This window comes from Erythrolamprus reginae, chromosome 10, assembly GCF_031021105.1.
Source record: "Erythrolamprus reginae isolate rEryReg1 chromosome 10, rEryReg1.hap1, whole genome shotgun sequence".
Taxonomy (NCBI): Eukaryota; Metazoa; Chordata; class Lepidosauria; order Squamata; family Dipsadidae; genus Erythrolamprus; species Erythrolamprus reginae.
The window spans coordinates 5,397,117-5,424,919 of record NC_091959.1 but is presented as its reverse complement, the minus strand read 5'-3'; the positions used below and the strand labels follow the sequence as shown (position 1 = coordinate 5,424,919).

General features: G+C 45.8%; 1 protein-coding gene across 2 annotated transcripts in view; it reads left to right on the top strand.

Annotated features, from left to right (window-relative positions):
• CD276 (CD276 molecule) overlaps positions 1-18,209 on the top strand; it is a 29,254-nt gene extending 11,045 nt beyond the window's left edge. For both annotated transcript variants that reach the window (XM_070763621.1, XM_070763620.1), the window contains exons 4-8: positions 2,017-2,313; positions 9,996-10,136; positions 11,377-11,415; positions 12,851-12,886; positions 14,546-18,209. In XM_070763621.1, coding sequence (XP_070619722.1) covers positions 2,017-2,313; positions 9,996-10,136; positions 11,377-11,415; positions 12,851-12,886; positions 14,546-14,568 — 536 coding nt within the window. In that variant the 3' untranslated portion in view covers positions 14,569-18,209. The remainder of the gene's footprint in view (positions 1-2,016; positions 2,314-9,995; positions 10,137-11,376; positions 11,416-12,850; positions 12,887-14,545) is intronic.
• Positions 18,210-27,803: the final 9,594 nt, after the last annotated feature.

Sequence of the window (27,803 nt, the reverse complement as noted above, 5' to 3'; positions counted from 1 at the left end):
AGGGCTGCTGTTATGTTTTGATACAATTGTCTTTCCTTCCTTCCTTCCTTCCTTCCTTCCTTCCTTCCTTCCTTCCTTCCCTCCCTCCTTCCTTCCTTCCTTCCTTCCTTCCCTTCCTTCCTTCCTTCCTCCTTCCCTCCCTCCTTCTTCCTTCCTTCCTTCCCTCCCTCCTTCCTGTTGGGTTTAACTACTACATGCTTGCACTGTTTTGTAAACACATCTCTATGGTCAGGTCGCAATTAACTGACCAGTGTGTCACCTTTTGATGACCAAAAGGGGCAGATACCCTGCAGGCTATATAAACCTCTGCAGGGTAGATGCCCCCCCCTCTTTTTTCTTCTTCTACCTCTTCTACCTTCTTCTGTGAGTGCTCCATTGTCCTCGGCTGAGGACACATGTGTGAGATGAAATCCAAAGCCATCCTCACACATGGGACCATCCAGAAGTTATTAATATGGACTGGAATATAAACTTATCTGCCTGCAATCTATCAATTGCATGAATCAACATAATTGCAAGTAAAGATTGTATTTTTCATCTTTATGAAGGAGTGGTCATTCATTGCTAACAAATGGGATTCTGAACCACGTGTTATTTCTTGCCATGCTAACTCCGCTGCAAATTAAGCCAGCTGGACTCTGCTAATACAAATAATATTAATAATAATCAAAATACCCAACACTTCCTTCCTTCCTCCCTCCCTCTCTCCTTCCTTCCTTCCTTCCTTCCTTCCTTCCTTCCTTCCTCCTTCTTTCCTTCCCCTACTCCAACAGGAAACCCCATGCTATTTTAGACAAATGGATGTGTCTTCTTAAAAGCCTCCAATGATGAAGCCCAATCAACAACTGGAGGCAAGTTGTTCCACTAGTTAATTGTTCTCACTGTCAGGAAATTAGTGCTTAGTTCGAAGTTGCTTCTCTCCTTGATGTGTTTCCATCCGTTGCCTTTAGGTGCTTTGGCGAATGGCTTGACTCCCTCTTCTTTCTGGCTGCCTCTGAGATATTGGAAGACTGAAATCATGTCTCCCCGGGTTCTTCTTTTCATTAAACTAGACCAGGGGTTGGCAAACTTGGGTCTTCTATGACATGTGGACTTCAACTCCCAGGATTCCTGAGCTAGCGTGATTGGCTCAGGAATTCTGGGAGTTGAAGTCTACAAGTCATAGAAGAGGCTGCTTTGCCTACCCTTGAACGAGACATACCCAGTTCCAGTCGCTTAACTAAATGATTATAGGCCAAGGACCACCGACATTGTCTGGAGTTTGGTCATTGTTCTGTCGGGCTCTCTGGTAGAATCCTCCCAAAAATTCACAGGTACAAATGTCAGACACACACACGTTTGAAAATTCAAAACGATGTTCTTTATAATGAAAATCCAAATAAACTAAGCCCTCTTTTGGTATAGCAAAGAGCACTCGTCTCCAAACAAACTGGTAATTTGTACAAGTCCCTTATCAGTTCTGTGATACTTAGCTTGCAGCTGTGAGGCAATTCACAGTCCTTCTTTCACAAAGTGAAACACACTTTGCTCTGGGTCAGTTTCAAAGCGGGGAAAAATCAGCACACGAAGATCAAAGTCAGCAAAGCAGTCACGAAACACAACGATCAGATAATCCTCCACAATGGCCAAACCCACAAGCTGCTCTTTATAGCAGCCTCACTAATGGCCACAGCCCCACCCAACCACAGGTGGCCTCATTTTCTTTGATAATAATCTCTCAGTTGTTGCCTATGCATCGCTCTCCGCATGCGTGGCTGTATCATTAACTCTTGTTCTGAATCCAAGGAGGAGCTAGATAATTGATCTCCTTCTGAGCTGTCTGCCACACTCTCCTCCTCCCTGTCACTCATGTCTTCTTGGTCAGAGGAGCCTTCATCAGCAGATTCCACTGGGGGCAAAACAGGCCTGCAGCATGTGGATGTCTCCCCCATATCCACAGTCCTTGGGGCAGGAGCTGGGCCAGAGCTAACCACAACAGTCATGAATGATCTCTCATCTGTTCTTCTCCCGCTTTAGCTACCTATTCCAAGCCGAACGTCAATTTGGAACCCAGCAAGAACCTGAAACCGGGCGACCTGGTCAAAGTGAGATGCCACAGCTTTGCGGGGTACCCTGAAGCTGTGGTGCTCTGGCAAGACGGCCACGGCAACAACATCACCGGCAACATCACCACCTCCCAGGTGGCCAACGAGCAGGGCCTCTTCGATGTCCAGAGCATCCTGCAGGTGGTACTGGAACCCAACAGCACCTACAGTTGCCTGATCCAGAACCCTTTGCTTCGAGAGGTGACCCAGGCTTCGGTCACCGTCACAGGTTGGTGCCTTTTTTTAGGGTGACATCTTCTGCCTCGTGTATCCTGCCCCGAGTCTACGGAGAGGGGTGGCATACAAATCTAATTAATAATAATAATAATCCCAGCGGTCGGTTAGGTTCGCCAATGTGATCACCAACATTATTATTATTATTATTATTATTATTATTATTATTATTATTATCATCATCATCATCATCATTGCTACTACTACTACTACTACTACTACTATTACTATTATTCCCATGGAATAGATACAATTTGACTTAAGGGGGAGTGCATTTTATTTAGATTATCTGTGGGACCGCCTTCTGCCGCATGAATCCCAGCGACCGATCAGGCCCACAGAGTGGGTCTTCTCCAGGTCCCGTCGACTAAACAATGTCGTTTGGCGGGACCCAGGGGAAGAGCCTTCTCTGTGGCAGCCCCGGCCCTCTGGAACCAATTCCCCCCAGAGATTAGAATTGCCCCCACCCTCCTCGCCTTTCGTAAGCTTCTCAAAACCCACCTCTGCCGTCAGGCATGGGGGAATTGATATTCTTTCCCCCTTAGGCCTTTACAATTTATGCATGGTATGTTTGTATGTATGTTTGGTTTTATAATAAGGGTTTTTAATTGTTTTACTATTGGATTGTTGCATGTTGTTTTATCACTGTTGTTAGCCGCCCCGAGTCCATGGAGAGGGGCGGCATACAAATCCAATAACTAACTAACTAACTAACTAACTAACTAACTAACTAACTAAATAAATAACTAAATAAATAAATAAATAAATAAATAAATAAATTTGCTACTGCTGCTACTACTACTATTATTATTATTATTATTATTATTATTATTATTATTATTATTATTTAAACTTGTATGCCACCCTTCTCCGAGGACTCAGGGCAGCTCACAAAATACAATACAATAACATGTCTACAAATCTAATAGTTAAAAACTCTAAGCTAAAATCCCCTTACATTTAAAAAAACAGTCAATTAACTCAATCACATCCACGCATAACATTTAATAGTCAGAAAGAAGAGGAGTCATGATCTAACTGCCTCAGTTCTTAAGGCTTTTGCGAAAGGCGAGGAGGGTGGGGGCAGTGCAAACCTCTGGAGGGAGCTGATTCCAGAGGGCTGGGGCCGCCACAGAGAAGGCTCCTCCCCTAGGTCCCCCACTCTTCTTGCCTTTCGTTAGCTACTTAAAACCCACCTATGTCACCAGGCATGGGGTAACTGAGTTACCCCTAGGCTATGGTAGATTTGTGTAGTTGTATGGTTTTAATAATGTGTTTTTATGTGTTTTTTAATATATTGGATTTGTGACATTATATTGTTTGTTGTGAGCCACTCCGAGTCCTCGGAGAGGGGCGGCATACAAATGTAATAAATTATTACTATTATTATTATTATTATTATTATTATTATTATTATTATTATTAATTAGATTTGTATGCCACCCCTCTCCGTAGACTCGGGGCGGCTCACAACAGTGATAAAAACAATACACGGTAACAAATCTAAAAATTTTAATATCTAAAATAACGGTTTTTACATTAAAAACTCTAAAAGGAAAACCCCAATATATAAAATACATACACACAGTCATATCATGTTATACTCATATTATTATTAGTAATAATACCCTGTTTCCCCGATAGTAAGACACCCCCGATTGTAAGACGTATCGGGGGTTTCAGGGGGGGTCAGCTAATATAAGCCGTACCCCGAAAGTAAGACATATGTCTTACTTTCGGGGAAACACGGGGGTATTGCCGGGGGGGGGAGCCTGATGACGTCGCTTCCAAGCTCCCCGCGCGCCCCTCGCCTTCGCCTCGCCGCGGCGCCACCGCCTCTTCCCCGGCTTGGCAAAGCGAAGGACGGCGCTGGTCCGAAGCGAGCCGAGCGGGTGGCGGCTTGCAGCGAAGGCGCTCGTCCCAGCAACCGAATCCTGCCGAGGCTCGGCTGCAAGCGGCCAGCGAGGCCGACCGGCTCCGAGGCGAGCGGCCAGAGCTGCGCCCTCCTTCGCCCGCCTCCTTTCCGGCAGGCAGATGGGGCTGCCCAACTGCGCAGAGCGGCTCCTCCCCTCCAGACACACGCTTCCCCGACACGCGTCTGCGGCTCCACGCGTGCACGCCGCTTGGAGCCCTGAGGTTGAACTTGGAAAAGGGCTCACGAGGCTCCTGTCCCGCGGCTGCCCTTCTGGACTCTGGGGAGATGCCTTCGGGAACGTGACCCTTTCAATTTTTTTCCAATGTAAGACATACCCCGAAAGTAAGACGTAGTGGGGCTTTTGGGGGTAAAAAGAAAGTAAGACACTGTCTTACTTTCGGGGAAACACGGTAAATAATAATAATAATAATAATAATAATAATAATAATAATAATAATAATAATAATAATAATACAGTGGTACCTCGAGATACGAGTTTAATTCGTTCCGGACCTGGGCTCTTAAGTCGAGCAGCTCTTATCTCGAACGACTTTTCCCCATAGGAATTAATGTAAATAATTTTAATTGGTTCCAGCCCTCAAAAAACTCACAAAGTTAGTCTAAATTATGCAGAAAGACATGTTTTTAATGAAGAAATGTACATGTACATATAAATGAATAATGAAGTTTCTTTCACTTAACTTGTAAACTTTCTTAAACTTTTAAATTTACATATGTTCAACTTCTCTGCCACCCAATCCTGTAGGACAGAGGTCCCCAACCCTTTTTGCACCAGGGACCGGCTTTAAGCGATCAAGAGAGGAATGGGTGAATGAATGGACGGAGGGTGGGAAGGAAGGAAGGAAAGAGGGAAGGGACAGGAACAGAGGAAGGAAGCAAGGAAACTTATGAAAGGGGAGAGTAAGAGAGGAATGAGTGAAGGGAGGGAGGGAGGGAAGAAGGTGGGAAGGAGAAAGAAAAGAAGAAATAGAGGAAGGGAAGGTAAAAGAGAGAAAGAAAAAGAGCAAGAAAGAAAGCTGCAAGCACCCCCCCGAGCCCCCCAGGCCGGCTGCAACCTTTTAAAACACGCGCGCCGCTTCGCAGCTGTCTCCTGAAGCCGAAGGCGGAAGTTAGCGTTTGGCTTCAGGAGACAGCTCCTTGGCACTTGTATCTCGAATTTGGGCTTGTAAGTAGAACAAAAATATCTCTCCCCTCCCAGCTCTTATCTCGAGTTGCTCTTAAGTAGAGCAGCTCTTATGTCGGGGTTCCACTGTAACAACAACAACAACAACAGCAGAGTTGGAAGGGACCTTGGGGATCATCTAGTCTAACCCCCTGCTTAGGCAGGAAACTACTACTACCACCCTACTTCAGACAAGTTCGCCTCTCCTTTCCCCCTCTGAGCCGTCTGAAGCCGCTTAGCCCTGCCAACTTATCTTTTGCCGCCTTTCCAGATGTCTCCGAGTCATTTCAATTTTTATAGACTTCCCCCCCGAAGCTTTTGCTAACCTTCTTTGTTTGATGGTAACGTTAATTAGGGTTTAATTGTCCTTGGCACAGCAATCTCTTCTTTGTGAGAGTAGAATCCCTTTGGGACCATAAACATTTTGGTTAAACACACGATGCCACTCGATGGAGCCCAGTAGGATGGGACAGCGGCTGGAAGCGTCGTCTTAAAAACGGCTGGATTCGGTGTCAGCATCCCAATTAACACCCGAGAAATAAATCAAGAGTCCAAACCTTGGCCTTCTTGCAAATTCCAGAGCCATGTTGGTTAAGAACTACAGTCACCCCGAAACTAACTTGCCCTACAGTTCTCCACCCAGGTCAAGGTTCATCCTTCGTCCCTACACCCACAAGTTCGTCACATGGACCGCTCCAGTTCCCTCCACAATCCTCCCCTGTACTTCCGGCCTGGTGCAGATCAAAGGATGACCTTGAATCTTCTGGAAAGAATTTGTTGGGACTGGTATCTTTCCCTCTCATGCAACCACAGTACTACTCTACTTGTGGCAGGCCACAAAAACATAGAAGATTGACGGCAGAAAAAGACCCTCCTGGTCCATCTAGTCTGCCCTTATACTATTTCCTGTATTTTATCTTAGGATGGATCTATGTTTATCCCAGGCATGTTTCAGTTCAGTTACCAACCATCTCTGCTGGAAATTTGTTCCAAGTATCTTCTACTCTTTCAGTCAAATAATATTTTCTCAGGCCTAAGTCTCTAATTCAAAACAATGACTTGGGTCTGGCATTGGTGTAGAAGCAGGGTGTCCAGCAAACCTGGAAAACGGGGAAATCAGGGAGTTATCAGGGAAATCGGTGTTTCGGAAAATATCAGGGAATTGTCAGGGAATTCGTGAGAAAGTCCACAGGTCCATGGAGAGGGGCGGCATACAACTCCAATAAGTAAGTAAGTAAGTAAGTAAGTAAGTAAGTAAGTAAGTAAGTAAGTAAGTAAGTAAGTAAGTAAATAAATAAATACGGATTGTGCTGCCTGGCAGAGTCAAGCAAAAATGAGCATAACTGGCAACAAATTACTTGCTCAGCTATCGATATTTCTCCACGGCTTAGCTGTTTGGTACGACCTCATCTATGATCGCGCATTTTGCACGATCTGTAGTTTCCGAACCCTCTGCAATATAGTGTGACATATGTGTTATGTTTTTAAACATTTTATAAATAAAAAAGTGGGTGAACAGTGCGGTCAGAAGGTAGGGAAAGCAAGTAGAACGCTTGGCTGCATAGCTAGAGGTCGAACAAGCAGGAAGAGGGAGATTGTGATCCCGCTGTATAGAGCGCTGGTGAGACCCCATTTGGAATACTGTGTTCAGTTCTGGAGACCTCACCTACAAAAAGAGAAGGATCAAATTGAAGGGGTCCAAAGACGGGCTACAAAAATAGTGGAAAGTCTTAAGCATAAAACTTATCAGGAAAGACTTCATGAACTCAATCTGTATAGTCTGGAGGACATAAGGAAAAGGGGGGACATGATGGAAATATTTAAATATGTTAAAGGGTTAAATAAGGTTCAGGAGGGAAGCGTTTTTAATAGGAAAGTGAACCCAAGAACAAGGGGACACAATCTGAGATTAGTTGGAGGAAAGATCAGAAGCAACATGAGAAAATATTATTTGACTGAAGGAGTAGCAGATGCTTGGAACAAACTTCCAGCAGACGTGGTTGGTCAATCCACAGTCACTGAATTTAAACATGGCTGGGATAAACATAGATCCATCCTAAGATAAAATACAGGGAATAGTATAAGGGCAGACTAGATGGACCGTGAGGTCTTTTTCTGCCGTCAATCTTCTATGTTTCTATGTTTCTAAAAAAACCTTTAAAACAAATTTTTTAAAAAAGAGGATGCCCAGAATTAAAATCCCATCAAGAAGATGCCCTTTATTCCAACAACCTCATCTGGTGAGGATAAAACCCACCTCTTCTTTCAGCTGTTAAAATATCGTCCGATAACATGAAGCTGCTTTGCCAACACCCAACATCTCCCCTCGACGTAGGGAACCCATTAAGTTGAATGCCTCTTTGCTCTGCTCCCCCTTTCCTCCTCCTCCGAGCAAAGGCTGATGGATCAGCATTTATTTGAATTTATTAGCATAATTATTTAAAGGTTAATGAAGTGTTTTATTAGGGTAATTCAACCTGCTGTTTCCTGGGAAGCCGAGGCAAACGGGCAGCAATCGAAGCATTTAGTTGCATCGTTCGGGGCTTTGGGTTTCTGAGTCAAACTCTGTGCTTTGCGGCGGGTGGCGGGACATCGAACCCGCATGGTGGAGTTTTTTCCTTGGGTCATCCCGTTGGCAATTTATTTATTTATTTATTTAGAAAGCTAGAAGATTGACAGCAGAAAAAGACCTCCTGGTCCCTCTGGTCTGCCCTTCCCCTATTTCCTGTCTTTTATCTTAGGATGGATCGATGTTTATCCCAGGCATGTTTAAATTCAGTTCCTGTGGATTGACCGACCACGTCTGCTGGGAGTTTGTTCCAAGCATCTACTGCTCTTTCAGTCAAATAATATTTTTCTCACGTTGCTTTTCCTCCAACTAACCTCAGATTGTGTCCCCTTGTTCTTGGGTTCACTTTCCTATTAAAAACACTTCCCTCCTGAACCTGATTTAACCCTTCCACATATTGAAATATTTCGATTGTGTCCCCCTTTTCCCTTCTGTCCTCCAGACTATACAGATGGAGTTCATGAAGTCTTTCCTGATCAGTTTTTATTTAATTTGACTTCTATGCCTCCCCATCCCAAAGGACTCAGAATAGCTTACAACAGTATAAAATTACAGTGGCACCTCTACCTAAGAACGCCTCTACTTACGAACTTTTCTGCATAAGAACCGGGCGTTCAAGATTGTTTTGCCTCTTCTCAAGAACCATTTTCCACTTACAAACCTGAGCCTCCGAAACTGTAACCGGAAAAGGCAGGGAGAAGCCTCCGTGGGGCCTCTCTAGGAATCCGAAAAAATTTCCCAGGAAATTTGAGAGCGGCATGAAGGCCCAGCCAGTTTCCTGCCATTCCCCCTGGGTTTCTCTCTCTGGCGCAGTGTATGGGAGGCAGCCTTGCGCCGGGTGAATGGGAGGCGTGTGCTCCTCCTCGCCGCCTAAGAGTCCCTTTTTTTTTAAGCCTTAAAGTTTTGGATTTTTTTGATTCCCCTTCCCTTCTTCCTTCGGCAGCGACTGTCCTCCTCCTCCTCTTCCTCCTCCTCCTCCCACCCAAATTCCGAGCTTTTATTTCTTTCCTAATGGGTTTGCATGCATTATTTACTTTTACATTGAATCCTATGGGAAAAATTGCTTCTTCTTAAGAACTTTTCTACATAAGAACCTGGTCACGGAATGAATTAAGTTCTTAGGTAGAGGTACCACTGCACAAGTAACAGCAAGAATAGAATAGAATAGAATTTTATTGGCCAAGTGTGATTGGACACACAAGGAATTTGTCTTGGTGCAGATGATCTCAGCGTACATAAAAGAAAAAGCAACTATAAAAAGAAGCCGAGGAAAAAAGAAAAGAAATAATTTCTAAAATCCTTAAGACAGTTCAACAACATACGTACTAGTCATTCATACCGATTCAGACACATGGTCAAGCTAGTGGTTCATTTAGGGCCCCCAGCAGGTTGGAGTAGGTAGGTAGGTAGGTAGGTAGGTAGAGAGAGAGAGAGAGAGAGAGAGAGAGAGAGAGAGATGATAGAGATAGATAGATAGATGATAGAGATAGATAGATAGATATAGATAAGATAGATAGATATTAGATAGATAGATAGATAGATAGATAGATAGATAGAGTGATAGATAGATAGATAGAGTGATAGATAGATAGATAGATAGATAGATAGATGATAGATAGATAGATAGATAGATGATAGATAGATAGATAGAGTGATAGATAGATAGATAGAGTGATAGATAGATAGATAGATGATAGATAGATAGATAGATAGATATTAGATAGATAGATAGATAGATAGAGTGATAGATAGATAGATAGATAGATGATAGATAGATAGATAGATAGATAGATAGATAGATAGATAGATAGATAGGTCATCAGTGGGGGAGTTGATTCCATAAAGTTGGGGCAGCAACAGAGAAGGCCCTGCCAACCTGTATTGTTTAGTTGACGGGACCTGGAGTAGGCCGACTGGTCTCTGGGAGGTACGTGGCAGGAGACGGTCCTGTAAATAATCACGGTCAATCACAGTCTTCTCTTTTTTTCCCCCTTCTCTTTCTCCTTCCAGGACAACACCTTCTCTTCCCGGCGGTAGCTCTGTGGGTTACGGTGGGCTTGTCGATTTGCCTTGTCGTCCTTCTGGTCGTCCTGGCCTACGTGTGTCAGAAGAAAATCCGGCAAAGTTGCAAAGAGGAGAAAGAGAAAGCGAGTAAGAGTTACTTGTGCCTACGCTTGATCCGTCTTGACTCACGCTGTCAACTCATCCAACCATTTGGAATAATACTGTGTTCAGTTCTGGAGACCTCACCTACAAAAAGATATTGACAAAATTGAACGGGTCCAAAGACGGGCTACACGAATGGTGGAAGGTCTTAAGCATAAAACTGATCAGGAAAGACTTCATGAAATCTATCTGAATAGTCTGGAGGACAGAAGGAAAAGGGCGGACATGATCGAAACATTTAAATATGTTAAAGGGTTAAATAAGGTTCAGGAGGGAAGTGTTTTTAATAGGAAAGTGAACCCAAGAACAAGGGGACACAATTTGAAGTTAGTTGGGGGAAAGATCAAAGGCAACATGAGAAAATATTATTTTACTGAAAGAATAGTAGATGCTTGGAACAAACTTCCAGCAGACGGAGTTGGTAAATGCACAGTAACTGAATTTAAACATGCCTGGGGAAAAGGAATCCTCAATCTGAGTATTGCATTGGCAGTTCTGTGTTAGCAAAAACTTCAGAAGAGAAGGATTTAGGGGTCGTGATTTCTGACAGTCTCAAAAATGGGTGAGCAGTGTGGTCGGGCGGTAGGGAAAGCAAGTAGGATGCTTGGCTGCATAGCTAGAGGTATAACAAGCAGGAAGAGGGAGATTGTGATCCCCTTATATAGAGCGCTGGTGAGACCACATTTGGAATACTGTGTTCAGTTCTGGAGACCTCACCTACAGAACGATATGGATCAAATTGAACGGGTCCAAACACGGGCTACAAGAATGGTGGAAGGTCTTAAGCATAAAACGTATCAGGAAAGACTTCATGAACTCCATCTGTATAGTCTGGAGGACAGAAGGAAAAGGGGGGACATGATCGGAACATTTAAATAGGTGAAAGGGCTAAATAAGGTTCAGGAGGGAAGTGTTTTTAATAGGAAAGTGAACACAAGAACAAGGAGGCACAATCTGAGGTTAGTTGGGGGAAAGATCAAAAGCAACGTGAGAAAATATTATTTTACTGAAAGAGTAGTAGACGCTTGGAACAAACTTCCAGCAGACATGGTTGGTCAATCCACAGGAAGGGAATTGAAACATGCCTGGGATAAACATAGATCCATCCTAAGATAAAATACAGGAAATAAAATAAGGGCTAGACTAGATGGACCAGGAGGTCTTTTTCTGCCGTCAATCTTCTAAGTGTATTTATTTTCCTAACCTGATCTTTTTCCTCCTTTAGGAATCAAGGAATTAAATGATGGAGAAGGTTCCAAAACAGGTCAGACAAGAGTTTTGATCTTCTATCCGTTCTTGATCGATCCTTCCAGACAGTCCTCTGCTTTTGGTTGTTATCAGAGTAGAAAGTAGCCCTTACAGAATGACTTGACAGCCATTAATTTAGTGACCGTTGTAATGCCGGGTTTGTGATGCCGCCTTTCATTTAACAACTGCAGTGATTCGCTTTTTTTAAATAATGTGCCAGCAGGGGGCAGTGCAGGACTTGCTTTTGTACATCGTTATCAAAGTTGAAAATTGCTCTTTAAGGAGAGCGAAACCAACTCTTTGCTTTGAAATACAGTGGTACCTCTACCTACGAACGCCTCTACTTACGAACTTTTCTAGATAAGAACCGGGTGTTCAAGATTTTTTTGCCTCTTCTCAAGAACCATTTTTTTCCACTTACAAATCCGAGCCTCCGAAACTGTAACTGGAAAAGGCAGGGAGAAGCCTCCGTGGGGCCTCTGTAGGAATTTCCTGGAAGGAAACAGGGCCGGAAAAGGCAGGGAGAAGCCTCCATGGGGCCTCTCTAGGAATCTCCTGGGAGGAAACAGGGCTGGAAAAGGCAGGGAGAAGCCTCTGTGGGGTCTCTCTAGGAATCTCCTGAAAGGAAACAAGGCCGGAAAAGGCAGGGAGAAGCCTTTGTGGGGGCCTGTCTAGGAATCTCCTGGGAGGAAACAGGGCCGGAAAAGGCAGGGAGAAGCCTCTGTGGGGCCTCTCTAGGAATCTTCTAGGAGGAAACAGAGCCGGAAAAGGCAGGTAGAAGCCTCTGTGGGGGTCTGTCTACGAATCTCCTGGGAGGAAACAGGGCCGAAAAAGGCAGGGAGAAGCCTCCGTGGGGCCTGCCTAGGAATCTCCTGGGAGGAAACAGGGCCGGAAAAGGCAGGTAGAAGCCTCCGTGGGGCCTCTCTAGGAATCTCCTGGGAGGAAACAGGGCTGGAAAAGGCAGGGAGAAGCCTCCATGGGGCCTCTCTAGGAATCTTCTAGGAGGAAACAGTGCCGGAAAAGACAGGGAGAAGCCTCCATGGGGCCTCTCTAGGAATCTCCTGCGAGGAAACAGGGCCGGAAAAGGCAGGGAGAAGCCTCTTTGGGGGCCTCTCTAGGAATCTCCTGGGAGGAAACAGGGCCGGAAAAGGCAGGGAGAAGCCTCCATGGGGCCTCTCTAGGAATCTCCTGGGAGGAAACAGGGCCAGAAAAGGCAGGTATTCTGGTCCCATGCCATGTAGGGTAATGTGGGTGCAGCTAGGTGCACCCACAACGGCTCGCATGACTGCCTTCTGGACCAATTGTAGTCTCCGAACACTCTTCAAGGGTAGCTGCATGTAGAGCACAGTAACATTCACGCTCCTGTTTTCACTCTGTCCGGCCCCCTCCTTTGGGGCTCAGTCCACTGACGTCTCCTTTCTCTCTCTCTTCCCCTCCAATGGTACGGACAGCCCTGCAGCCTCTGAAAAACGTGGACGTCAAGGAAGGTGAGAACGTTCGGCACTTCGCAGCCAACGCAGGCCCAGCCTCGTCTCTCCAGGTTTTTTCACACCGAGGCGGGGTGGGGCCGGAAATGAGTGGTGCGCACAACTTTCTGCTGTCTCTGGTGCGCATGCGCTGGCAGCAAAATCTCGCGAGGGGACGCCCGTGAGATTTCGGAGATTTTTTATTTTGCTTCTGCGCATGGGCAGGAGCAAAACCCCGCCGAAATCTCTCCTTCGCACGAACGTCCCCTCGCGAGATTTTGCTCCCTGTACATGCGCAGAAGCAAAATCTCCCTGGGCCGTGCGTGATATGCCGGAGACCCGAAACTGCATGCACAGCAGTTTGGCAGATCGAATCTCAGTAGGCTCAAAGTTGACTCAGCCTTCCATCTTTCCAAGATTGGTAAAATGAGGACCCAGATTGTTGGGGGGCAATGTGTTTACTCTCTGCAAACCGCTTAGAGAGGGTTGTGAAGTACTGTGAAGCGGTATATAAGTCTAAATGCTATTCCTGTTGCTATTGCTATCCCCCACCTCCGCAAATACAGTGGTACCTCTACTTAAGAACCGGGTGTTCAATTCAAAGTGTTGGTTATGACCTATAAAGCCCTTCAAGGCACCGGGCCAGGTTATCTTCGGGACCGCCTTCTGCCGCACGAATCCCAGCGACCAATTAGGTCCCACAGAGTGGGCCTTCTCCGGGTCCCGTCAACTAAACAATGTCGTTTGGCGGGACCCAGGGGAAGAGCCTTCTCTGTGGTGGCCCCGGCCCTCTGGAACCAACTCCCCCCAGAGATTAGAATAGCCCCCACCCTCCTTGCCTTTTGCAAGCTCCTTAAAACCCACCTCTGTCGTCAGGCATGGGGGAATTAAGATATTCTTTCCCCCTAGGCTTCCACAATTTATGTATGGTACGTTCGTATGTATGATTGGTTTTAAAATAAGGGGTTTTAGCTCCTTTAGTATTGGATTGTCGCATGTTGTTTTTACTACTGTTGTTAGCCGCCCCGAGTCTACGGAGAGGGGCGGCATACAAATCCAATAAAATGAAATGAAAATGACATTTTTTTTGCCTCTACTTAAGAACCATTTTCTACTTAAGAACCCGAGCCCGGAAAGATTTCCCAGGAAATTTGAGAGCGGCACGAAGGCCTAACCAGTTTCCTGCCATTCCCCCTTTAATCCTGGATATCTCGGGCTTTTCTGGGCTGCCAGAGGAGCCTTTCGGTGGCGCTTAAGGAGGCTTTGGCAGTCCAGAGCAAACGGAGCATTTCCTTTCTCTGGGCACTTGGAGAGGGAATAAACCTCTGCCAGCGCCCAGAGAAAGGAAATGCTCCCTTCGCTCTGGGCAGCGACTGTCCTCCTCTTCTTCTTCCTCCTCCTCACACCCAAATTCCAAGCTTTTATTTATTTCCTAATGGGTTTGCACACATTATTTGCTTTTACATTGATTCCTATGGGAAAAAATTGCTTCTACTTACAAACTTTTCTACTTAAGAACCTGGTCACGGAACGAATTAAGTTCTTAAGTAGAGGTACCACTGTATAAATCTAAATGCTATTCCTGTTGCTATTGCTTATCTCCATCCCCAAAATACTTTTGACCTACTCGGGCGACCATCGCCTCCGAATTTTGAAAAATGATTGTTCGTTTCTTTCCAGAGATGGCCGAAGAAATTGATTGATGATAACGGATGACAAAGCAGTAGCCACCTCTCAAGACCAAAGATGGCAAAGCAGCCCTTTGAGATCTTCACCCAGCATAGACAATTGAAGATTGAATTGCCCAAATGTTCTTCCTTGATGCCTACAACTCAAAAGCTCCAGATGCCTTCTTCCAAATCTTGCTTCCTCCATAGATCTGGTCCCCCTACCATCGATTGAGAAAGAGGATGGAACTCAACTTACTAGCTCTATACTTACCCCAAGCTTGAGGTAGCCAAGGTCCTCCTTCATCCGATGTATCCAAGACTACTTATTCTTCTCCCTGTTGAGCTGACATGGCAAAACCTGATCTCTATCTGCCATGGGATCATAATTTGGATCCACATAATAAAGATTCCTCTTACAGCGTGGAGAACATGAACCAGCTCAGCACTTCTTGTTTGACTGTAGCTCTTGTCCTCTACCTGCAGTTTTTTCCGCCAAGGGATTCACCCACTGGACTTTAAGTCACTGCCTCTGGGAACTGTTTTGCTTTCTTGCTGCAGGGATTTTTGCCTTATCATTCATCCAAGACGCAAAATTTAGTCTGGGATTTGGCCATCTTAGTATCTCTGGCATCTGTCCGGATATATATAAGCAGAGAAGCGCAGGAGGACCAGATAAGATATCAGAATCGATTGTGGCAATTTAATGAACTAGATAAATGAATGAGGACACGTTTGTATAAAACAGTAGTTTACACTTCAGTGAAAAATACCTTCAGTCTTCTATTTACACAGGAACTTTACAATATCTGTATTCAGCTTACTTATAAGTAGATATTCAAGTAGTCCAGGTGACTAGTTACAAAGCCAGGTTTCTAGTAAATACTAAACCTATCCAGGTTTCTTCATATCACTATCTCAGTTCTACTCAATGTCTAACTCACGCTCAAACTGCTCCTGCCACCACCCTCAACAGCAAACGACCAACAACCAACCCAACAAGACCAACAATGACCAACCAACAAGACTAACAAGGAAGTAGTGAAGTTGATCGGCCTGTTATAACGTTCTGGCCCAATCACATTGCAGTTCACACCCAATGACTCAGCATGAGTGTGCTATGCGTTCTACATTATCTTATAGGGTAATACATTTCAACTTTTACCTTGTATGGCCCTACAATGAAATATCACCCAGGATTGCAATTCAATCTGACGGGCTACAAAAATGGTGAAAGGTCTTAAGCATAAAACTGATCAGGAAAGACTTCATGAACTCCATCTGTCTAGTCTGGAGGACAGAAGGGAAAGGGGGGACATGATCGAAACATTTAAATATGTTAAAGGGTTAAATAAGGTCCAGGAGGGAAGTGTTTTTAATAGGAAAGTGAACACAAGAACAAGGGGGCACAATCTGAGGTCAGTTGGGGGAAAGATCAGAAGCAATGTGAGATAATATTATTTGACTGAAAGAGCAGTAGATGCTTGGAACAAACTTCCAGCAGACACGGTTGGTCAATCCACAGTCACTGAATTGAAACATGCCTGGGATAAACATATATAAGATAAACTACAGGAAATAGTACAAGGGCAGACTAGATGGACCAGGAGGTCTTTTTCTGCCATCAATCTTCTATGTTTCTATGTTTCCATCCTGCAAAATGTTTGTCGGATAAATCGTGGCCAACTCGTCATGGACAACTCACTACGGGGCAGGAGTTACACTAATATCGAAGAAATTGTGGAATAGAATAATTAAAGAACCTGTGCAAAAGAAGGGAAATGCGAATGACAAAAAGTAAAAATAATTTTTAAATTAATTTTAAATCATTCAACTGAAGCGTTCAATTCTCGTGCGGTGAGTTGTCCTACAGCACGTTGGCTGCGGCGAGTTGGCCTCAAATGTATTGGCCATGACGAGTTGTACCAAATCTGGTGTCAGGCTGCCCCAAGGCCAACCTTTAGGGAAGGAAAACCCTCGACTCCCTTTGGTTGGAGTGAAAAGAACTTTTACTAAAAGAGGCCGGCTGCGATAAAGTCAGGTGGGAACTGAGGTTCCTTCTCAAAGATAAAAAGCCAACCTATGCTTCACTCTCCTTCCTACTAAACCCAGTTCATTGTTGACCAAGCCGACATTGCCACAATGTTTGGACAAATGCTGGGATGTTCGAGATGCTGGAATTTCACATCTAGGACCAATGGCCTTGAAGAGGCTAAGCACAACCGGCCTGAACTGCTCTGTTCTTTTTTGCCTGTCATTCCCCAATTCCCACCATTTATGTATACAGTGGTGCCTCTACTTACGAACTTAATTTGTTCCATGACCAGGTTCTTAAGTAGAAAAGTTTGTAAAGAGAAGCAATTTTCCCCATAGGAATCAATGTAAAAGCAAATAATGTGTGCGATTGGGGAAACCACAGGGAGGGTGGAGGCCCTGTTTCCTCCCAGGAGATTCCTAGAGAGGCCCCACGGAGGCTTCTCCCCGCCTTTTCCAAGCTGTGTTTCCTCCCAGGAGATTCCTAGAGAGGCCCCATGGAGGCTTCCCCCTGGCTTTTCCAGCCCTGTTTCCTCCCAGGAAATTCTAGAAAGGCCCCACGGAGGCTTCTCCTCGCCTTTTCTGGCCCTGTTTCCTTCCAGGAGATTCCTAGAGAGGCCCCACAGAGGCTTCTCCCCACCTTTTCCGGCCCTGTTTCCTCCCAGGAGACTCCTAGAGAGGCCACACTGAGGCTTCTCCTCGCCTATTTTGGCCCTGTTTCCTCCCAGGAGATTCCTAGAGAGGCCCCACGGAGGCTTCTCCTCGCCTATTTTGGCCCTGTTTCCTCCCAGGAGATTCCTAGAGAGGCCCCATGGAGGCTTCTCCTCACCTTTTCTGGCCCTGTTTCCTCCCAGGAGATTTCTAGAGAGGCCCCATGGAGGCTTCTCCTCACCTTTTCTGGCCCTGTTTCCTCCCAGGAGATTCTTAGAGAGCCCCCATGGAGGCTTCTCCCCGCCTTTTCCGGTTATAGTTTCGGAGGCTCAGGTTTGTAAGTGGAGAATGGTTCTTGAGAAGAGGCAAAAAAATCATGAACACTCGGTTCTTATCTAGAAAAGTTCGTAAGTAGAGGCGTCCTTAGGTAGAGGTGCCACCGTATGGCCCAATTGCTTCCTCCTTCTTTCCCTTTTAATGGCAGGACACCAGCGAACTGCCAAGCTGAAATGACGGATCTGACGATGAACTTAAATACTTTTTCTGCTTGGAACTTCTCAAACCTTCTCAGTGATGGCACAAAAGAATCGGATACATGACCTGAAGGCGTACATCTTTTTTTATAGTCATTGGTAAACAAGGTTATGGTCAATATTCAGCATAGGGTTCTTTTTAAAAAACAAAAACAAAAAACAATAATTTGGAAAAATAATCCCAAAAGTGCCTTTGAGCAGAGCTGGGTATTGTCTTTCAACAAGAGACATTCGTGATGCACAAAGAAACCTCGCAGGGAACGAACTGTCTTCTTTCTACAAGCTTTCTTTGAAAAATAAAAAAACCCCCATCGTCAACAACCAACGGAGATGAAGAAAAAAATCTGACTTCGGTAGACTTCGTAGATATGTTCATGTTTGCCTTGAAACCAATCCTACTTAACGGAGCGGGGCTTAACATTGAAGTGTGCCTAACATTAAAGCCAAAATCCTTGGTCAGAGGTCTCTGGTTTTCTTCCCGAGCTTCAGTAACGTCGGTCTTTGATGCTGAGCACTGTTAAGGAGTGTGCAGTGACCCCTGAGTTATCAAGGATGCACCTGTGCAAAGGAAAGGAGTTATTTATTTATTTATTTATTTATTTATTTATTTATTTATTTATTTATTTATTTATTTATTTATTTATTTATTTATTTATTTATTTATTTATTTATTTATTTATTTATTTATTTATTTATTGGATTTGTATGCCGCCCCTCTCCGCAGACTCGGGGCGGCTAACAACAATTATTAAAAAAACAACATGTAACAATCCAATTTAATAAAACAACTAAAAACCCTTATTATAAAAACCAAACATACACGCAAACATACCATACATAACTTGTAATGGCCTAGGGGGAAGGAATATCCTAACTCCCCCATGCCTGGTGACAAAGGTGGGTCTTGAGTAATTTACGAAAGACAAGGAGGGTTTTAAAGGTCATTACCAACACTTTGAATTGTGACCGGAAACCGATCGGCAGCCAGTGCAGGCCGCGGAGTTCCAGCAGATATCCATCTGATAGTCCAGAGATATGAGCAATGTTTTAGTCCAGGGATAGGCAAAGTTGGCTCCTCTATGATTTGTGGACTTCAACTCCCAGAATTCCTAGGCCAATTGCGCTAGCTCAGGAATTCTGGGAGTTGAAGTCCACATGTCCATGCGAGAGCCATCATGGGGCTTCCTAGATTCGCCCATGTTTCTGTAACACTCCGCAGCCTGCACTGGCTGCCGATCAGTTTCCGGTCACAATTCAAAGTGTTGGTAATGACCTTTAAAGCCCTACATGGCATTGGGCCAGAATACATCCGGAACCGCTTTCTACCGCACGAATCCCAGCGGCCGATAAGGTCCCACAGAGTTGGCCTTCTCCGGGTCCCATCGACCAAACAATGTCATTTGGCGGGCCCCAGGGGAAGAGCCTTCTCTGTGGTGGCCCTGGCCCTCTGGAATCAACTCCCCCCAGACATTAGAACAGCCCCCACCCTCCTTGCCTTTCGCAAATTACTCAAGACCCACCTTTGTCGCCAGGCATAGGGGAGTTAGGATATTCCTTCCCCCTAGGCCATTACAAGTTATGTATGGTCTGTTTGTGTGTATGTTTGGTTTTTTATAATAAGGGTTTTTAGTTGTTTTATTAAATTGGATTGTTACATGTTGTTTTTTTTATCATTGTTGTTAGCTGCCCCGCGTCTGCGGAGAGGGGAGGCATACAAATCCAATAAATAATAATAATAATAATAATAATAATAATAATAATAATGTCATAGAGGAGCCAACTTTGCCTATCCTTGTCTTAGTCACACAAACCAGATACATTAAGTGTATAAAATATTATTTACTTTGGCAAATAACCTTAGTCAAGAACAGTCATAGTCATACACAATTAAATCAGTCAATACATATACAAGACTGTAAGTCTTACTTGTTCAGCTTACAAATACATAAACTAGCATTTAACACACAATTCCTATCACCCATTTCCTCCCATGTTGACTGTATGACTGTAACTTGTTGCGTATATCCTAAGATTTTTATTAATATTGCTTCTTCATTGCTTATTTGACCCCTATGACAATCATTAAGTGTTGTACCACATGATTCTTGACAAATGTATATTTTATTTTATGTACGTTGAGAGCATATGCACCAAGACAAATTCCTTGTGTGTCCAATCACACTTGGCCAATAAAATTCTATTCTATTCTATTCTACAGCAGCCACAGAGAACATAATAGAAATAGCAGAGAGAGAAAACCAGGCTTCTGGCTCCCTCTCATGGCCATCTGCGGCATTAACTCTTAAAGCTTTCAAAGAGGTCGAATGTTTATAGTTTTAGAAGAGCTGTTTATTCGTGTGTGTACATACCCTTTATTTATTTATTTATTTATTTATTTATCAGATTTGTAGGCCGCCCCTCTCCGCAGACTCGGGGCGGCTCACAGCAACAATGATACAATGTAACAAATCTAATATTTAATTAATTAATAACCCCAATTTAGAAACCAATCATACACACTAGCGTACCATACATAAATTTTATAAGCCTAGGGGGGGAGGGAAATTGTCAATTCCCCCATGCCTGACGACAGAGGTGGGTTTTAAGGAGCTTACGAAAGGCTAGGAGGGTGGGGGCAACTCTGATATCTGGGGGGAGTTGGTTCCAAAGGGTCGGGGCCGCCACAGAGAAGGCTCTTCCCCTGGGTCCCGCCAAACGACATTGTTTAGTTGACGGGACCCGGAGAAGGCCAACTCTGTGGGACCTAACTGGTCGCTGGGATTCGTGCGGCAGAAGGCGGTCCCGGAGATATTCTGGTCCGGTGCCATGAAGGGCTTTATAGGTCATAACCAACACTTTGAATTGTGACCGGAAACTGATCGGCAACCAATGCAGACTGCGGAGTGTTGGTGTGACATGGGCATATTTAGGGAAGCCCATGATAGCTCTCGCAGCTGCATTCTGCACGATCTGAAGTTTCCGAACACTTTTCAAAGGTAGCCCCATGTAGAGAGCATTACAGTAGTCGAGCCTCGAGGTGATGAGGGCATGAGTGACTGTGAGCAATGAGTCCCGGTCCAAATAGGGCCGCAACTGGTGCACCAGGCGAACCTGGGCAAACGCCCCCCTCGCCACAGCTGAAAGATGTTTCTCTAATGTAAGCTGTGGATCGAGGAGGACGCCCAAGTTGCGAACCCTCTCTGAGGGGGTCAATAATTCCCCCCCCAGGGTAATGGAAGGACAGATGGAATTGTCCTTGGGAGGCAAAACCCACAGCCACTCCGTCTTATCCGGGTTGAGCTTGAGTCTGTTGACACCCATCCAGACCCCAACAGCCTCCAAGCACCGGCACATCACTTCCACTGCTTCGCTGACTGGACAAGGGGTGGAGATGTAAAGCTGGGTATCATCTGCATATTGATGATACCTCACCCCATGCCCTTGGATGATCTCACCCAGCGGTTTCATGTAGATATTAAATAGTAGGGGGGAGAGGACCGACCCCTGAGGCACCCCACAAGGGAGTAACCTAGAGGTCGACCTCTGGCCCCCCACTAACACCGACTGCGACCGACCAGAGAGGTAGGAGGAGAACCACTGAAGAACAGTGCCTCCCACTCCCAACCCCTCCAGCCGGTGCAGAAGGATACCATGGTCGATGGTATCGAAAGCCGCTGAGAGGTCAAGAAGCACCAGGACAGAGGATAAACCCCTGTCCCGGGCCCGCCAGAGATCATCCATCAGTGCGACCAAAGCAGTTTCCGTGCTGTAGCCGGGCCTGAATCCTGACTGTTGAGGACCTAGATAATCGGCTTCTTCCAAGGACCGCTGGAGCTGGAGCGCCACCACCTTCTCAACAACCTTCCCCATAAAGGGAAGGTTGGAGACTGGTCGATAGTTGTTGAGAATGGCTGGGTCCAGGGAAGGCTTCTTGAGGAGGGGGCGCACAAGTGCCTCCTTGTAGGGATCCGGGAAGGACCCCCTCCCCAAAGAAGCGTTGACAATCTCCTGGACCCAGCTCCGTGTCACCTCCTTGCTGGCCGAAACCAGCCAGGAGGGACACGGATCCAGTAAACAGGTGGCGGAACTCACAGCTCCAATGGCCTTGTCCACTTCATCAGGTGTCACCAGATCAAACTCTTCCCAGACAGGTGGACAAGTACGTGCCCCAGTCACCTCGACTGACTCATTGTCAGTCGACTCTGCATTCCAATTGGAGTCGAGGTCCGCTCGGATCCGAGTGATTTTATCAGCGAAAAACGTGTTAAAATCCTCGGCACTACTCTGCAAGGGCTCCCCAACTCCCCCCTGATTAAGAAGGGAGCGGGTCACCCTAAACAGAGCGGCCGGGCGGGATTCCGCTGATGCAATCAAGGCGGAATGATACGCGCATCTTGCCGCCTTGAGTGCCACTTTGTAAGTCTTAACATGTGCTCTTACAAGTGTTCGATCGGATTCGGACTTACTCTTCCTCCATCGCTTCTCTAGACGTCTCTTCTGGCGTTTCAACTCCCGGAGCTCCTCGTTGAACCATGGAGCTCTACGGGGTCTAGTGCCGCGGAGAGGTCGCAACGGCGCAATCCGGTCAAGAGCCTCTGCTGCAGCCTTGTTCCAGGCCTCTGCGAGAGACTCCGCCGAACTGTGTACGAGTGTATCTGGAATAACCCCAAGCGCCTTCTGAAAGCCCACTGGGTCCATCAGGCGTCTGGGGCGGAACAGCTTAATCGGTTCCGCCTCCCTGCGGGGAAGGATTGGAGCCAGGAAGTCAAGCCGCAGTAGAAAATGGTCCGACCATGACAAAGGCAGCACTTCTAAGCCCCTTAATCTCAGACCATTACTCAGTTGCTCAGAGAGGAATACCATGTCGGGTGCATGCCCCCCCTCGTGAGTCGGACCCTGTACTACTTGGGTCAGGTCCATGGCTGTCATGGTGGCCATGAACTCCTGTGCCAGTCCAGAGGTTTCGCCGAGCGACGGCAGGTTAAAGTCCCCCAAGACAATAAGTCTGGGGAACCCCACCGCCAACCCGGCTACCTCCTCAAGTAGCACAGGCAGGGCTTGTGACACGCAGCTGGGAGGCAGGTACGTGAGAAACAAGCCCACCTGAACCCCTAAGTCCAACTTCACCAGGAGGGACTCACAACCCGCAATCTCTGGAGCAACGAGTCTACGCAAGCCAAGGCTCTCCCTGGCTATAATAGCCACTCCTCCCCCCCTTCCCCGGGGTCGAGACTGATGCCATATCTGAAACCCGGATGGGCAAATTTCAGAGAGAGGAACACCTCCCTCTGAGCCCAGCCAGGTTTCAGTAACACATGCCAGGTCGGCCTCCTCATCCAGGATCAGATCCCGGATGAGGAGAGCTTTATTTACCACCGACCTGGCATTGAGTAGCATTTATATAGTAGATAGTAAGGGTGGGCTACCGCCCGGACTGGGGGGACACACACAGTGGGGTAGCAAAAATGGAGCTCCACCCCAGAACACCCAGTTTGCACTGAAAGATGTTGAAAATAAGCCAGTGGTAGTAAAACCTTTGGTAGCCCATCACTGGTTAGAGAGGTGAACGTTTGGTCCACCAAAATATTTGCTTCTGACTCTCTGAAATTGCCAAAAGATTTATTTATTTTTATTTATTCATTTGTCCAATACACAAATACATATAAAGAAAATAACATGAAGTAATATATATAATGATAAAAGTGAAAATATATGAAAGGAAGAAAATATATATAATATATGAGATAAAGGAAAGACAACTGGACAGGGGACGAAAGGCACACTAGTGCACTTATGTACGCCCCTTACTGGCCTCTTAGGAACCTGGAGAGGTCAATCGTGGAGAGTCTAAGGGAGAAATTTTGGGGGTTAGGGGTTGACACTATTGAGTCCGGTAATGAGTTCCACGCTTCGACAACTCGATTGTTAAAGTCATATTTTTTACAGTCAAGTTTGGAGCGGTTAATATTAAGTTTGAATCTGTTGCGTGCTCTTGTGTTGTTGCGGTTGAAGCTGAAGTAGTCATTGACCGGCAGGACATTGCAGCATATGATCTTGTGGGCAATACTTAAAGTCGTGTTTTAGGCGCCATAGTTCTAAGCTTTCTAGACCCAGGATTGTTAGTCTATTTTCGTAGGGTATTCTGTTTCGAGTGGAGGAATGAAGGGCTCTTCTGGTGAAATATCTTTGGATGTTTTCAAGGGTGTTAATGTCTGAGATGTGGTATGGGTTCCAGACAGATGTGCAGTAATGTCCTGGATTTGTTCCTTTTTAAATGAGAGGCCTAGTCTTTAAAATCTACACCAAAATATCCACCAGCTTTCATGCTTTCTCATCCATTATCGGGAATGCCAAATTGTGGAACCATTAACACACACACACACACACAAACAGTGAAATGATCTGCATCTTGAATTCATGCCCATTCAATATTGCAAAATTGTTCATTTTGTGTCACTAATGGTGGGATTGCCTAGACGCGGAGAATGGTGAGTGTTAGTACAGGGTACATATTTGTTAGGGTTTGCCACTGTAAACTTGTACTATCACTTTAAACTTGTGCTATCACTATAAAAGTGTACTATCTCTTTAAATGTTAAATATGCTAGGCTGGTTCGTCATTAAGCATAACTAAGCCTGTGTCTTTGTTTCTTTGGCTTTATGACACACCCACCCTCTGTTAAAATTCTCTGCTAAAATTCTCTGCTCGGTGTATGTCGAAGGTCTTTTAGCCCAGCTATACCGAGACATACCAACAGTGAGGTGGCCTAATGGTAAAGACTCACTTTCCCCACTTGGAAGGTTGAGAGTTCAATTCTATGCAGCGGCAGGTGTTTATTAGACAAGAGAAAATTTATGTTGTGAACTCCACATACTGTAGGTACAGTGATACCTTGTCTTACAAACTTAATTGGTTCTGGGATGAGGTTCTTAAGGTGAAAGGTTTGTAAGACGAACTTGCCCATAGGAATCAATGGAAAAGCGATTAATGCGTGCAAGCCCAAAATTCACCCCTTTTGCCAGCCGAAGCGCCCATTTTTGCGCTGCTGGGATTCACCTGAGGTTCCCCTCCATGGGAAACCCCACCTCTGGACTTCTGAGTTTTTGCAATGCTGCAGGGGAATCCCAGCAGGGGAATCCAAGCATCGCAAAAACGAGCACTTTGCTGCAATGGAAATCCGGAGGTGGGGTTTCCCAGCGAAGGGAGCCTCAGTGAAATTGCAGCATCGCAAAAACACCGAAGTCCTCGAAACCCACTTCCGGACCTCTGTGTTTTTGCAATGCTGCGATTTCACTGAGGCTCCCCTCGCTGGGAAACCCCATCTCCGGACTTCTGTTGCCAGCGAACCACCCATTTTTGCACTGCTGGGATTCCCCTGCTGGGATTCCCCTGCAGCATTACAAAAACATGGAAGTCCGGAGGTGAGATTTCCCAGCGAGGGGAGCCTCAGGGGAATCCCAGCGGTGCAAAAACGGGTGCTTCGCTGGCAACGGAAGTCCAGAGACAGGGCATCCCAGCAGCGGCGGTGGGTTTGTAAGGTGAAAATAGTTTGTAAGAAGAGGCAAAGAAATCTTAAAACCCCGGGTTTGTATCTTGAAAAGTTTGTATGACGAGGCGTTTGTAATACGAGGTATCACTGTACTTGACTAGTAAGTGCTCAACGCCGCTCAGTCGCCCCTGATCCCACCGTGAAACAAGGGATTACACAGGATTGTAAAAAGGAAAAAAAATCATTGTTCGCGTCACAGAATAGAGAGAAACCCATCCCACCCACCATTTTCCTACGACTCCTGCCAAGAACGCTTATTCAAGTGTCACATTGTCGCACCTGTCCTGCCCTTTGCAAATTCAGATTGAAGTCTTCTCCCACCGAGCTGATAAAAGAACCTGGCTTCTTCTGGTACATGATGAACGCATGAGTTCCATTTAACAGAGAGGAGATCTTCCATGGCTAACAGCTAGAAACATCTTTATCCAGCCGAATTCTGCTGGATTTGTGTAAGAGAAAGTGCAGGGGGTTTTTTGCCTGGTGCCACAGGTGTGTTTTCAACAATTCTCTTCCACGCTGGGACATTGTGCTTCGCCGTTCCTATTAAATATGATTTGGGAAACAAACCCATCTGACGCTTGCAAGAACATCGAATCGGTCAAGGCTTCGAGAAGCCACCTTGAAATTGCAAGATAATCTCAGCCAGGGTGAAAGTTCTGAGATGCCATTCGCATTCCGATGAGTCCCTTGACTTCTTCTGCGACTTTTCAAAGCGGACTTAACCATTGGATGGAGCGAACTGTTATTATTCAATTTTTTTTTAATGCCGCCCTTCTCCTTAGACTCAAGGCGGCTTACAACATGTTAGCAATAGCACTTTTTAAAAACAGAACCAGCATATTGATGATGAGCCACGGTGGCGCAGCAGGTAGAGGGCTGTACTGCAGGCCACTGAAGCTGACTGTAGATCTGTAGGTCAGCGGTTCAAATCTCATCACCGTCTCAAGGTTGACTCAGCCTTCCATCCTTCCTAGGTGGGTCAAATGAGGACCCGGATTGTGGGGGAAATAGCCTAGCTCTGTTAAAAAGTGCTATTGCTAACATAAAGGGAAAAAAGGATGCCACGCTAGGAAGAGACTCTATGGTGGGGAAACCAGACTTTCAGTCAGCGGAGGAAAAAGGGTGCCATGCTAGGAAGAGATTCTATGATGGGGGAACCGGACTTCCAGTCAGCGGAGGAAAAAGGGCGTCACGCTAGGAAGAGACTCTATGGTGGGGGAACCGGACTTCCAGTCAGCGGAGGAAAAAGGGCGTCACGCTAGGAAGAGACTCTATGATGGGGGAACCGGACTTCCAGTCAGCAGAGGAAAAAGGGCGTCACGCTAGGAAGAGACTCTATGGTGGGGGAACCGGACTTCCAGTCAGCGGAGGAAAAAGGGCGTCATGCTAGGAAGAGACTATGGTGGGGGAACTGGACTTCCAGTCAGCGGAGGAAAAAGGGTGCTGCGCTAGGAAGAGACTCTATGGTAGGGGAACCGGACTTCCCATCAGCAGAGGAAAAAGGGTGCCATGCTAGGAAGAGACTCTATGGTGGGGGAACTGAACTCTATGGTGGGGGGAACTGGACTAAAACGAAAGGCCTAAGGAAAAGAAAAGAAAGCGAGATCTTGCCGAGAAACAATTGAATTGTTTGGGGAATGAAAAGATGCCAAGATCTGATTTCAAGCCCTCATCAGTTCCGCAAGAGTCACCCGCTCGTGTTGTCTCTTGAGTGCCTCGGTCCCAGAAGGCCACCTTGGTGGATGGGGGCATAGCGTCCTTGCTCCGACGCACTGCCAATCAACAAAAGAAAGCTTCAATTGTCCTGGGTTTAGGCTTTTCATTGTGCAGTCCCATTGATGTCGGTTGAATCCCTGCTGCTGTGGCTGCGTCTCATGTTTCTCTTTGGTGTCCTCCCCTTGGGCTGCCTTGAAAACCCCCCGAGCTGTTTAATGATGAATTAGGGACGGGAGGGTGGGGTGAGGCCCCTTTCTCTTGGCTTGCCCTAATTATTTGTATTCCCTTCAAATTAGGACTTTCCAAACCGCTAGGCAAAAATCTTCTTTGTGTTCATCAATTCACATTCTTCGTTCTGCTCCCCTCCCCCCGGAGAAGTATATCAGGAAGTTGGGGAGGAGCTGGAGCAAGTAATTGGAGCTCAACGCATCATGCGACACCCAGGTCTCAAACGCCGGACTGTCGGCTTTCCAGCTGGCAAACTCAGGCATCTTTAACTGCCGAGACATCACGCCTCCTGCAACTAGACAAATAGGTACCACTTCAGTCGGAAGGCAACAACATTCTCTTTATAAGAGGCCGACGTTGTCAATTAATACCTCTACTTAATAGAATAGAATAGAATAGAATAGAATTTTATTGGCCAAGTGTGATTGGACACCCAAGGAATTTGTCTTGGTGCATATGCTCTCAGCGTACATAAAATAAAATATACATTTGTCAAGAATCATGTGGTACGACACTTAATGATTGTCATAGGGGTCAAATAAGCAATGAAGAAACAATA